The 14,005-nt window shown below is 38.6% G+C and overlaps 1 protein-coding gene across 8 annotated transcripts in view; it reads left to right on the top strand.

Moving 5' to 3' along the window:
- Positions 1-14,005, top strand: part of LOC133521088 (thioredoxin reductase 1, mitochondrial) — a 48,723-nt gene that overhangs the window by 32,125 nt on the left and 2,593 nt on the right. For all 8 annotated transcript variants that reach the window (XM_061855839.1, XM_061855841.1, XM_061855840.1 and 5 more), the window contains 6 exons: positions 6,503-6,670; positions 7,617-7,809; positions 12,045-12,273; positions 12,852-12,939; positions 13,224-13,474; positions 13,649-13,840. In XM_061855839.1, the coding sequence (XP_061711823.1) occupies positions 6,503-6,670; positions 7,617-7,809; positions 12,045-12,273; positions 12,852-12,939; positions 13,224-13,474; positions 13,649-13,840 (1,121 nt within the window). The remainder of the gene's footprint in view (positions 1-6,502; positions 6,671-7,616; positions 7,810-12,044; positions 12,274-12,851; positions 12,940-13,223; positions 13,475-13,648; positions 13,841-14,005) is intronic.

Here is a 14,005-nt window from a genome sequence, read left to right as displayed (position 1 = left end):
GAGGGGGTTAAGTGAAATTTTGGACACGGGGGTGGTAATTAAAGACCCGAGTTTGCAATATTCTTACCCCCAGAGTTGCACACAATGTTTTTCATCACACTTGCGAAGAAAAAACTAAATGTTAAGTGAAATAATTCATAAACACGGTGACATATCAAAGATTGGTCCGCCATTTTGTAATTTCTTGACAGGTTAAGCATCGAAGGCACAGACCTATTCGGCATTCAGCCACGATTGAAAACTATGTAAACATATTTGAAACGGATGTTAAATTAATCAAATTAAATAATTTTAAACATAAACAAAAATATTAAATTATAAATGTCAGTATTTTAAAAGTAAAACTAATTTATGCTACTTGGTTTGTATGAATAAGCGACATAATTTAAAAGAAAATCTATAGTTATAGCTTTTTTTCACAATCCATAACTCCCGCGGGAACAAAATAGTCCTTTGTCCTTCAGTACACCTGCATGAAATAAGATCTTTTTCGAGCAAGTATGATGAAAAGATCTTTTCAAGTAAAGTCATTAACAATACAGTCGCTAATTTCAAATCACCTATCTTTCTTTAGAAATAAAGTAACGCTAATCAACCGTTTTCCGACAGCAGTTTTGTAACGCCCACCGCAACTAAACGCCAGTCTTTATTAGTGATCAATTGAATTTATACCTTATGTAATGGGAGGAAAAAGGATGAATTCTGTTCTGACGTGTTGCTGATGATTATTAAGGCTATTGATGGTCTAGACGAAGTAATATCTTGAAGTCAAGGACGCCGATAAACATCAAAATGTCGTTATCACGTAGTTTTGGTAATTCAATATATACTGTCGCTATATTTTTACGTCGATTAAAGTAATAGTGATCTGTACTTGTGAACTTGTCATGGATCGGTTGGATGATTCCTGGGTGCGTAGCCAACGTGCCAATCGTTAAGACGAAAGTGGAGTCCTCATTTTCCTCTCTGGATATGAACATTATTGAAAATTCTTTGACACCATTTGTTGTATATCAACCACAGCTATGAAGGTATGCCCTACGTTTCATTTTTTCAAATTTAAAGTTATTATAGGGGTTAGAAGCATTTAAAATTTTGCATGAAATCTGTTTTTCGCTCCTAATTTTTATAATAATAAAAAATCGAAAAAAATTAACGTAGGGGCAGGTATGGTTAAAATCCAGATCGTCAATATCCAGAGAGGAAAACGAGGACTACGTTTGCATGGAAAATCGGCCGTTCTCTTTCCTCTTAACGCTCCGTAGCGAATGAAACGCAACTGTCACTGTCGCACTAATAAGGAAGAGTAATAGTGATGACGCTACGCTACGGAGCGTTAACGATTGGCACTTTGGCTAAGCGCCCAGAGGCCATGACTTGGCATATTTTGGCCAAACAGATGAATATATTATTATTATTAAACACGTACGATGACTCAGTTTTCTTTTCTGGCCTTAACGTGTAAATGACAGTAAACGGGACCCGGGTATGTCCTTAAACTACGTCCAAAAGAGAGGTATGGGCAATGTGAATGTCATCTCGCCTTGTGTGGTAAGGCACAGCACAGCAGATGTCATTCCAGATCTAGAGCAGAGCCCAACTGGGGAAGTACCTCCACCTTACAGAAAACCTCAGCCAAATAACACTTGACCCTACTCATAGTGTTGTGTTCCTGTCGGTGAGCAAGGTTGCCAGAGCTCAACGAGGGGGGTGGGGTTAGGGTCGGCAACGCGCAAGTAACTCCTCTGGAGTTGCAGGTGTACATAGGCTACGGAGACTGCTTACCATCAGGCAGGCCGTATGCTTGTTTGCCACCGGCGTAGTATTTTAAAAAAAAACTGGCTGTCTGTGGCCGGTCGTATAATGTAGGTACACCCTTAACAATTTACAGGTTATGAGCAATTGTTTCTGTGCTAATTGTACATTCTAATGCTTGTTATCACTTATCAGTTTATTACGTAATTTACATAGATTATAACATTTATGAAAATCCATTAATTTCTATCCTGTATGTAGAGAGTGCAGCGTGTGGATACCGAGCGAAAAAAAAACTGGATTCGAATCGCTGATTTCCCTACAAAAAATCCTCAATATTACTAATAAATTTTTGGGCAACCGTTATTATTGTTATCAAAAACAAAACGGTACCATAATTCGAAAAATCCGCTATCTGAACCTACTGCACCTTAAGCTGAAGCGTTTTATTATATAGTGAGTAAATTCAATACGGGCGATAAATTAAACCTGACATAGAATATATCCGTGTAATAGTTGAAAAGTATTTTAAGAGCCCGTAATTAATTTTTGAAAAGTTACTGAGCAGCAATGTACTGCAAAACATGACATTACGAGATACGAGCTTTTTATAGTAAGTGTAAGGCCTGAGTGGACGCTCGAGTTGGGCGTGCAGCGGGGCGGGCCGCGCGGCGTGCATGTTGTGCACGTTGCATGCATGCATGCACAAATAAAACGTATAGGAGCGGCCTTAGTGCATGCTGCTCACATCACTTGTGAGCCCGAGGCCACGTTGCACGCCCCGCCGAGCGAGCGTCCACTCAGGCCTTACACTCTTAACAAGCGTTGACATTACTCGTAATGTAAAAAGCTCATAAATCGTAACTTGTGGGTTGCTTTACATTGCGGGCCGAACTGTTTTGTATGGTTGATATTTTCATTGTATTTCTAAGCAAAATTTATCTCAATACACTTCTTAAGACCTTTGCTAACCACCGTTTAGAGGTTCTGTATTGAATTAACACAATCTTGGTATATTCTGTATAAGCTAGTAAGATTAGACATCTGCTTGATTACGATATCTGCATTCCTATGTGTGATACATGCCCAATATACCCTTGAAATTATCGATGGCATAAACTACCTGTGCTTTACCAACGATAATTTCGCTTCTCGTATCTATAACGTGACGTCACGCACATATCGTGACGTTCTCATGAAACATATTACAAGCACAAGCTTTCCTTATCTGAATGATATTTGGATTGTAAATAAGTATTGCAAGTCACTGTGTTATTCAGATGCTGACATGGCATTTATATAAATATGTTACTGATGTGATGTCACTCGTTAAATAACAACAATAGTAACAAAAATAGTGGGGATCCGTTCAACGGCATGCATATTCTGTATCGTGTTATAATTGGAAACGGCAGAAGTAAAAAATTTTGGCGGCGAGAAAAAAATTGTATTAATAAAATCGGATTGCCTCCACGGGCTCTTCTTACAGCTTCCAGACGATTGGGCATGCTGTTTAGTAAGTTTCTTATTCGGTGTTGTTGTGTGGTGGTTGTGGTGATGTGTCATCGCGCGAAGCCGCTCGCTCGTTCATTCTACCTATGAAGTTGAGTAGAACGCACGTCTCGCTAAACCGAGATAAGTTAGCAGCGATTTTAATAGCCAAGACGGTGCTCGGGTTATTTTACACGTGAAAATTCTATGAAATTATGACGTTTACTTGACACTTACACCGTTTACTTTTCTTGACTATCAAAATCGCTGCCAACTTGGTCTGGCACTAAGCTGGTTAGATGTGGTGTAGAGTCAAGAGACCCAGCAGCCAGCTGTCGATCGCTTTTGGAGTTGGAGCTGCAGGTTACTGTCCCGGCTGCATTCCCACACTATTCTCTTATTCTCCTGCAGAACAGAAGGTCCAGAAGGACATCCATTAGTTTGCTCTCATCTATTTATTTCTACCGAATGCATTATATCGCGTTTTAAGCTGGTCAAGACTATAAGAGAGCGTCAAGATCATGATTACTACTTGCTAAAACTGAAGTAGCTAAACACTTTCATTGGCCGCTGACTGTACGTTACAGTTGGTATAATAGTTAATTTACTTCATTTGAACTAATTTTCGATATAGCCTACACAGCTTTCCAGCCATTCCACATAATGATGCCTGGTTTTTAGTATTTTGAACTCCTTCATGATATATTTAGTGGCTCAACATCGGGCGATTCGTGTTACCGCATTCGTAGCGCTCATTAGTCATTCATTCCGACTCTCTTGTGTAAGGCGTGTTTTATCTGCACGTATCTACAGTAGTTACCTGCTATACATATTCATAGACATATATGGGCATAGTATGTCGTTTGACCGAAGTTTCGGTTTCGGCAAAAAAAACTGATTTCGGTCAATAAAATGACAAAAGTTTGAAAAGTTTTAAACATAAATAATACAGGCTCGTAAACCTGTTTAATCTTTATAACTTGGATACAACTGTACGTGTACCAACTGTACGGTCATGTCTGAAAATATCGATACGAAAAAAGTGCCAAAAATATGCATACACGACTTTATTGCCCATATATTAAGGTAGTGTATACATATTTTTGGCACATTTTTCGTATCAATATTTTCAGACGCGACTGTGCGACGGACCGACGTTTTCTGTGACGTGTATCAGTGTAGTATCTTATGTTAGTTATGTTGTGTGTTATGTAATACTTCGTATACAGCATTATACTTGTACAGTTATAAACGCTTAAATCCCATGTCAGTCTTTCTTTTATTTTTGTATGTGTATTTAGATTAATTGCAATTTTAAATTTTGTTTCTATGTATTGTTTTTGACATGTTATTGCAATTACCTGTGTTCTGGATTATAATCAGAACTTCTGGCATTATACATATTAACGGAAAATTCCACTAGGCTTTTGGAAAACATATTCCACATACTCTACTTTTAAATTAGAGTGAAGCCGTCTTTGAGTTAAGAGCTATTTCACACCGTACAAATTGTATATCATTATTTTATTTGTTTACCCTCTAACAAATATAATCGCGGCAATTAAACGCACATTAACTTAATGGAATGAAGCTATAAATATAAATGACAATATTGTAGTCTACTATTAAAGTGTAATTTTAAGGTTCCGTAGCCAAATTGGCAAAAACGGAACCCTTATAGTTTGTTATTTAAAGAAAAGTTAATTTCCATGGGACTTCCGGAAGAGTTAAAAATCTTTTTGTATACTGAACTTGTACTTATTATTTAAATAAATCAGACGTGGAATTCTATTTTTATTTGGCGCTTTTGAGGAATCCTATTGAAATTTATTATTGTATTTTTAGTACCTAGATGATTTATATTAAATGATATTAAAAATCCAAGATGGTTTGATATCGTACATGCGGCAGTAAAATCTGTGAACGAAGATCCCGCATATTATTAGAAGCATTAGAATATGTCAATGTTCTAGCTGAAATTTGCGTTGCCTATTCTATTAATGTAAATGATGTAACTATTGTTTCTAATAGTTTCCTTGTTGCCATACTCTACTGACAGTCATAAAGCATACTCTGCTGATATGTTTCATTTATTTTGTGGCGACAATTCTAACGATGTGTAAAAACTTATTGCGAGCGATGATAAAGTCCATATGACTATTAAACGTGTTGCTTTTATTATCAGAAATGTATCGCATCATTATTTGACAATCTATTACTTCTAATAAACTTGTACATAAACATCGTAAATAATTAACAGGGACACAGCTTTCTGGTAGAATAGACTTATCCTCAATATTCTCGGAGATAACTGCAACTCTTTGTTGGCTAACCGGGAATCTACAGGCTTTACAGCTAATCCAAATAATCTATACATACAATATAAGGTCAAATATTGAGCATAATGGGGCTATTATAAGTGTTAAATGACATTTATTTACGTAAATCGTTGTCAAATCCATTTGACTGGCGGATTTGTCAAGGCGTACAATTTATTTTTATGTTGGTAATCCATAGTCTTCCTAGTGAGATTTGATGACGATTTTTGTACATGCCTTAAGGGGCCCAGTGATTATCAGTACTTCGCGATTGTCAGCTCTTGCGGATAACCGATAGGCCGATACCGTCCGGCGAACTGGTAATCAGTGGGCCCCTCTAGTTATCGTAAAATGTGCCTACTTTGCTCCAAAATTCAAAATATAATTTTGGTTTATAACTATTATATTGTGGCGGGTATGTTGATATATATGTGGATTTAAAGTAGATCATTACTACTATCACGGTGTAACACTTAAATGAGGTATGATATAGTTTTCATATATAAAAACTGTTGGAGCACAATTACCCAGTAAGGAGCAAAGTAGGCACATTTTACAGTACTTAGTCGAATAATAACGAGTAAGTTACTAAAAGGGTCAGACCATGATAAGTTACCAGCCATTTTGACAGCCAAACAGTGCAAGTGTTATTTTAAACGTGAAATTTCCATGAAATTATGACATTTACTTAACACTTGCACAGGCTGGACTATAAAAATCGCTGCCAAGCTTGGTCTGAGTTTAGTCGACTCCTGATATAAATATATTTATTATAAATACATACAATAAATCTTTATTTCCAAAAAAAATAAAAAAAAATAAAAATAATACAAATTACAGTATGTAGTAGGGGACTCCGCACTAGGCTTGGCCTGTATCGCGGGGTACTAGGAATACATTAACCAACAGAATTAAAGTTAAACATTCAACAATTTCAGGAAGCGGTGTCATACGGCTGGCAAGTCCCAGATGTGAACGCCATCAAAATTGACTGGAGCGCCCTCACAGAGTCCGTCCAGAACCACATCAAGTCCGTCAACTGGGTCACTAGGGTAGACTTGCGCGATAAGAAGATCGAGTACATCAATGGACTTGGAGAGTTCAAGGTTGGTCTTATTAACACTATAATAATAAATAGGCTAGAATTTGCGCAGTCTGAACAGGATAGGGCCCGGTCCCATTAGTGCGCCGCGTCGCGTTGATTTTACATCAATTTTTTTTATGACGACGCGATGCACCGCAACGCGCAAGTAGGGCCCCTCTCATAGACATCACCGAGGTTACAGAGCAAGACCACTAGCCACTTTAAGGCTGCCTTTCCACTATTTAAAGCGGAGATTAGAGTAGACGTGTGGGAATCAACAGCGGGATTATAGGAGACGTGTTGTAATCAACATTTCTTCTCCGCTCCACTGGTATGGCACTGGAAATGGAAAGGCGGCTTAAGTCTACTAACGGTAACAGGGGTCGACTTTCGCGAGGAGATGGGGTAAATAAATGGGGGGAGAATCAAAGGTAATCATAAAACTATTTATCATTGGTATATTCAGTTAGGACAATTCTCTAGTGGCATAGTAGCAAAACTGACTTCATTTCTCATTACCCCAGATAGTCGTTCCATACCGTAGCAAATAGTAAGTGTAACTGTGGTAAGAGTTCCTATATTTAAGGATGCGATTGTTTTTAGTCGTACACCATCCCGAAGGTCGAATACATCAATGGTCTCGCCGAATTCCAGGTACCAACATCAAGTCATTTGGGTGACGAGCCCCAAGCCTGAATGTAATCGGCGCGTGCTTATTTAAACCTAAATGAAGCTTGTTAGTTGACATCAATTTCACTCGTCGCTGGTACCTTTTTACCAAACTCCGTACTTATTATAATTATTTAACTGCTCTATCGGTCCTCTCTCCTCTCTCACTATTTGCGTGTAAATCTGTCTCTTCAAATCTGAAAAAGTGACTTGTTTGAGCTATTGAATGAGCGACTAAGGATTTAATTTTTTTTTGGGAGGCCTTCACTGAATCTGACCTTTGACTATTAACTTCCAAGGACCCGCACACGCTAATAGCAACACTAAAGAACGGCACGAAGAAGGAGCTGACGGCGCGCAACATCGTGATCGCGGTGGGCGGGCGGCCGCACTACCCCGACATGCCCGGCGGCTTGGAGTACTGCATCAGCTCTGACGACATCTTCAGCCTGTCGCATCCGCCCGGAAAGACGCTGGTTATTGGCGCTGGATGTATCCTTTTTATTTTTTCTACCTTGTGACTTTACGGTAGATTTAGATTCATTTATATAATTATTTTACACTAATTTATACGAATTTATATTACGAAACGTTTTCATTTATCTAGAATACTTAATAATTTAATTGCAAACTTAGCGTAGCCAGACTCGAAGTATGAAAATAGTTATAAATAAAACATAAATTAATATGACTATCACTATTATCTGTTTCATTTCACTTTCATTCTTGACTATGATGTGTGTTGCTTTAAGGTAAATGAACAGCAGTATGCCGATAATAAATTACTAAAGTGGCATAATTTACCTTTTAAATTAACTGTTGGAATTGCCTGACAGAATCGGAAAGTCCCAGTGAGTAAAGAGTTTAAAATAATTAGTATGCATCTCATATGAAAGCCTAATATCATAATTATGTTTTTGGAGTTTCCAGTCGAAAAACCAAAAATGTTATAATACTTCTTTGATTTTTGCTAACTGTCAAGAAACCATACTATTTAATTGCATATTTATAGGTATCTTATAATTATTGCAAATAATTGATTTTGGTTTTCCTTGTAGTAATTGTTTTCATAGGTCCATCAGGTGATCCGTCTGCTCGTTTGCCTCCTGTATCATAAAAAAATAAGTGCTCGTATGACTCACTTGATGACAGGTCAGAATGATCGATGAATGACTTGCTTAAACTACGCGGATACGATTTGTTATATGACTACGAATTCTACAATTAAGTTGTAAACTCCATATAAAGTCACTCGATATAACGATTCACTCGACGATAACGTTGACATTTGTTGGCTATATTTGGTTTACGTTAGTATTAATTTCTCTCCATATAACGAAAACTCTATAGCATCAAAAATCGTCCCGTGAGTGTGGCTATATAGAATTTACACTGTATTATAGCACACTCATAAATAATTGTATACTTTTTTGGCATGTCTTTACCCATCACGGAAGAATGGTGTTCCGGACATTTGAGAGGCATGCGCGGAGCCAAAGCCAACACATAGAGTCCCTTTGGACACTTTCATAAGATATAGGGCATTGTAGGGGGCACACCATTGCGTGGTATTCTGATTATTATGTTTCTGTTAATATTAGTAGTTTACGTTGGAATGTGATGGAATGCTTATCTTATGTAGATTTTGGTAGAAAATTGTTGGTTTTAGGTTTATATATATATAACATACTAACGACCCGCCCGGCTTCCGCCACGGGTCTGCCGCGTCTGTCTGTTTGCGTGTTTGCGATAAACTCAAAAACTAGTGAACGTCAAAAATTTTACTAAATACGGGTATATCTATATAAAGTACTAAATTCTAGTTGCTCTATATAATATGAATAATTTTGTACAGGCAAAAAATAAAATTAATTTTAACGTTTTTTTATTTTTTATTTAAATACACTATAAGAAATACACAGAATAATTCCTTTTACATATTTTTTCGCCAAACTGCTTGACAGTTTGTTGGCGAACGGTAGCACTCAACATTCTTCCTTAATCTACTGTGTAAGGTACTAACAGCAACACACTTACCTGACCAGTCCTTGGGCCTTATCTAATCGCAACAAGGTTCAAAACTGGTCAGAGAACTGTGACACTGATGAAATATTTGTATCAGAGAAAATACTCAACATACAATCTTATATCTAGTACTATACTATGTTATAATATAATATGTTTATGCTAAGGAAATATAGGCAATAGGAACTAGTATCAGTTATCTCTGTTGCAAGTGTTGCGACTCAAATTAGTTATTTTAAAAACGGAAGACAGGTTGCCACACACTTTAACCTGTCTTTGTGTAATTGTCTAATAAAAATATTTTTAGTTTATTTTTAAAGGACAATAGGCTATTACAGTCGTCTTCAGATGGGATTATATTATAAATTCTCGGTATTAGGTAATGCCTCGTCCGTTTACCGTAGTAGTTATTGGCCCGTGGTTCAACATATTTTTTGCGCGTTAACGATAAGGTTCTAAGGGAACGAGGGTACACTTTGGATGTTTTGAACTTTAAACAGTTATATTGGTTGACCGCTAGAAGAAATTTAAACTTTTCCTGCACCGGTAGTATATTACATTTTTTAAAAAGTGTGTCATATTGTTTATTACATTTCTTTTTAATTTTGTTATGAACTAAGGTTTTAATTAATCTAAGTTGGAGATTGAGTATTCTGCCTATTTGTGTTTTGAATGTCCCACCGTATACTATGAGCCCATAGCTAAAAACTGAATCGGCTAATGCATGATACAAAGTATACAGGGTCGTCTTATCAGTGAAGCGTTTTATGTTATTGAACTTACATAAGATGGACCTCAGTTTATTACAAACTGCGTCTACATGAGGTTGCCAGTTAAATCGACTATCTATATTAAGACCAAGATACTTATAGGTGTGCACAGACTCCAGACTATTACAGTTACACAAAGCCATGTCATTATGTAGACAGTCGTATGAGTGACCGATAATATGGATAAGTTCCACTTGTGTTTTCATATAAGGAGACTTGACCAACATACACTTAGTTTTGGTTGAGTTTAACAGAATGCCGTTATCGTGGGACCATTTTAATAGGTTGTTATAGTCTGACTGTATCCTGGCCTGCAGTCGCGCGATGTCCCAGTCGGCGTACACCAAGCACGTGTCGTCCGCGTACATGTAGGTGGAGCAGTGCTCCACGACGTTGCTAATGCTGTTCACGTGCATGATGTACCCGACCGGGCCATACACAGACCCAGTCGGCACTCCGTACCTAACGGGCGCCTCCTCCCCAGTACAACCGTTGACCTTTGTTCGTAGTGTTCGGTTTGATAAATAACTACGGAACCATTGACTCGTTGGACCACGGATCCCACATTCTGACATGGCTCTTAACAGTAATTTATGGTCCAAAGTGTCAAAGGCTTTTTTGAAGTCTATAAACAATATACCTACTAGCATTTTTTTATTTAATTTGTCGTTTATGTCATCTGCAAACTGCGCTAAAGCGGTTGCGGTACTGCGCATACTTCTAAAGCCGTGTTGTACGTTAGACAAGATATTATTATTTTCCAAAAACATACTAATTTTAGTCACAATCACTTTTTCAACTATTTTATTTATGACAGATAGTACAGCAATTGGTCTATAGTTGGAATAATCTAAGTGGCTGCCTTGTTTAAATATTGGTCGAATAATAGCCCTTTTCAAAATATCAGGATATACCCCCCTCCGCAAACACATATTCACAAACTTAGCCAAAACAGGGCTAATTTTACTTTTCACGTATTGCAGGTCCGTCACTCGAATCTCATCGTAACCTGGTGATTTTCTCGGTTTTAGCTGGTCTATTATTTTTTCTATCTCTTGAGGCGAGACACTCTGATAACGAAATATAAACAACATATGTTCGTATAATAACAATGGACAATCGAATAGAAACATCTCTTCCCAGTCTATTTTATCGAGCTCACACTTAATTAATTTATTATTCAAAACACATCGCGTGCTATTTTGATTTGACACATTAATCGCAGAAGTCTTCAACCTAACGCCGACTAGGTAGTGGTCAGATAGTCTGCACGTAAAAATATGTCCATCTGCGCATTTTCGACTTCGCACCCATATATGGTCAATACATGTCGCTGATAACGATCCATCTTTTACCTCCTCTCTAGTACACTCATTGATGACGCACTGCAGGCCGCGTTCACACAGGGTGTTTTTGTAACTTTCCGTAATGCTGCTCGGCTCGAGAATGTTGATGTTGATATCTCCGGCTAATATAATGTCTTGATTTTTAGGTATCGTGTCGATGAGTTTTTTCAGGTCTTCTATAAATATATATCTATTGGAACTTGGCGGTCTATATATAGCGATAACATGTATCCTTTCTGACTTGATATTAACTTGGCAGTGTAGTATTTCAGCTGCGTTTATCTGAGTGTGTTTAGTTTCGGCACGCAAATCGTTTTTGACGAACAGCAATAGTCCTCCCCCTCTCCTTGTTTCTCTGGTATATGAAAAAGTATCATATCCTTCTATTTTATATATTGGTAATTCTAACTGTTTCACATTTATTTCACTTAATATGACTATATCTATGTTATATCCACACTCTTGTACGTACAGTTATACGTTATTTAGATTAACTTTAAATTGTTTAAAGGCTCTCTAGAATATGTCTAATGTATTCGTGTTACATCAACTACCTTGGAAGCAAGTTCCTTAACCAACCAAACAGACATCGGCCTCGAGTGCGCCGGCTTCCTCAACTCGCTCGGCTACTCGGCCACCGTGCTCGTGCGCTCCGTGCCCCTCCGCGGCTTCGACCAGCAGATGGCCGGCATGGTGGTCGCCGAGATGGAGCAGCGAGGAGTTACGTTCCATCACAGGACCATCCCTCTGTCGGTGGAGAAGCTCGAGAATGGGCAGCTGAAGGCGCGCTGGGTCAACACTGAGACTAAACAAGAGTAAGTATCATACACAAACCTTCGATCAGCAGATGGCTGGTGGTAGAGTTAGAACAAAGAGGGGTCGCGTTCCACCATAGAACCATCCCTTTGTCGGTGGTTGGTTGACTAAACAAGAGTATATCGCAACAGATAAAAAAACAGTAAAGCTAAATACATCACGTTATTTTCTTCACTGAATTGTTGGTGATTCTAAGTAAGTAAGTAGTTTATTTATTGTAAACTGTGTACATAAAATATAAAGGATGTATCAACAGTTGCTCGTTTCGAGCGTACAATTTATAGTCTTAAAAATAGATAACAACTATATACATTATAACATATATTCTTAGTATCTAACACATATGGCCCTTTTCTTCCATCGCTTCGAAAAACTCGTTTAAACTATAAAATACCTTTTCTGTAAGAAACCGTTTTAATTGAATCTTAAATTTATTACGATCTAACATTTTAATATAATTAGGTAGGGCATTAAATACACGTATGGAAGTGAAGATTCAATTATATAAACAACTGACCATTCTTAATACTTATTGCAAATATAGATGAAATTGTAATTATAATTTGTTGCGTTTCAGGGGCGAAGATGTTTTCGATACGGTTCTGCTGGCCACTGGTCGCTACGCGCTCACCAAACAGCTCAACCTAGAAGCCGCTGGGATCACAGTATGTACTAGTAACTTACCAATACTTAATAAAACAAATGTTTTAGACGTTACTTATTTGAACTATTTTTTATCGGTAGAAAATAAACAATTGCATGAAGTTGCGTCTAGATTTGTAGTTTCGTTTGCAATCCGCTCGCACAATACGTGCGCTACATTACAGTTAACTATTTTTTCACAAACCGTTTACGCCACAGTAGCGTGTTCGCCAAATCTTTTGAATAAAGTGTATACCTCTGTTTATTCTAATACATTAACGATGCTAATCTTTATCTCCTTGTCCAGTCGTTATCGCAAAACGGCAAGATCATAGCCGAGCACGAACAAACCAACGTCCCGCACATCTACGCGGTGGGCGACGTGCTGGAGGGCCGGCCCGAGCTCACGCCCGTCGCCATCCACGCCGGCCGCCTGCTGGCGCGCCGGGTGCTCGCCGGCGGCGCGCAGCACATGGACTACGAGAACGTGGCCACCACGGTCTTCACGCCTTTGGAGTATGGCTGCGTTGGGCTCAGTGAGGAGGCAGCCTTACAGAGGTAAGCGCGACATACACGACGGAGACGGAACCGACTGTCCTTTACCTTTGACTATTTTCGCGATTAATTTCGCATTTATAAACATTAGAAGGGAAATGGGAGTTGTAGTAATGATATAGGCATAATTTGAATCTATAACGTCTGTTCTCTAAAAAACATTGTATTCCTCCGCAGACACGGCGCCGACAACATCGAGGTGTACCACGCGTTCTACAAGCCCACGGAGTTCTTCATCCCGCAGCGCAACATCCGCAACTGCTACCTGAAGGCCGTGGCGCTGCGCGCCGCGCCGCAGCGCATCCTGGGCCTGCACTTCGTGGGGCCCGTCGCCGGGGAGGTCATCCAGGGCTTCGCGGCCGCTATCAAGTAAGTCTAGCATTTTCAGGGAAATGGAGTTTCGCACGCAGCGATACGAGTATTTAGCGATGGAAGACTCGTACACCAATCTCCGTCTATTTATTAAATTTACAATCACATTAAACATCAATCCTCTCTAATTCCCCTATTCGTATATCGGGATCTCAAGCATCC

Source organism: Cydia pomonella, chromosome 9 (genome assembly GCF_033807575.1).
Source record: "Cydia pomonella isolate Wapato2018A chromosome 9, ilCydPomo1, whole genome shotgun sequence".
Lineage (NCBI taxonomy): Eukaryota > Metazoa > Arthropoda > Insecta > Lepidoptera > Tortricidae > Cydia > Cydia pomonella.
Note: the sequence above shows the minus strand (reverse complement) of the source record. Positions and strands in the feature narration are given on the sequence as shown.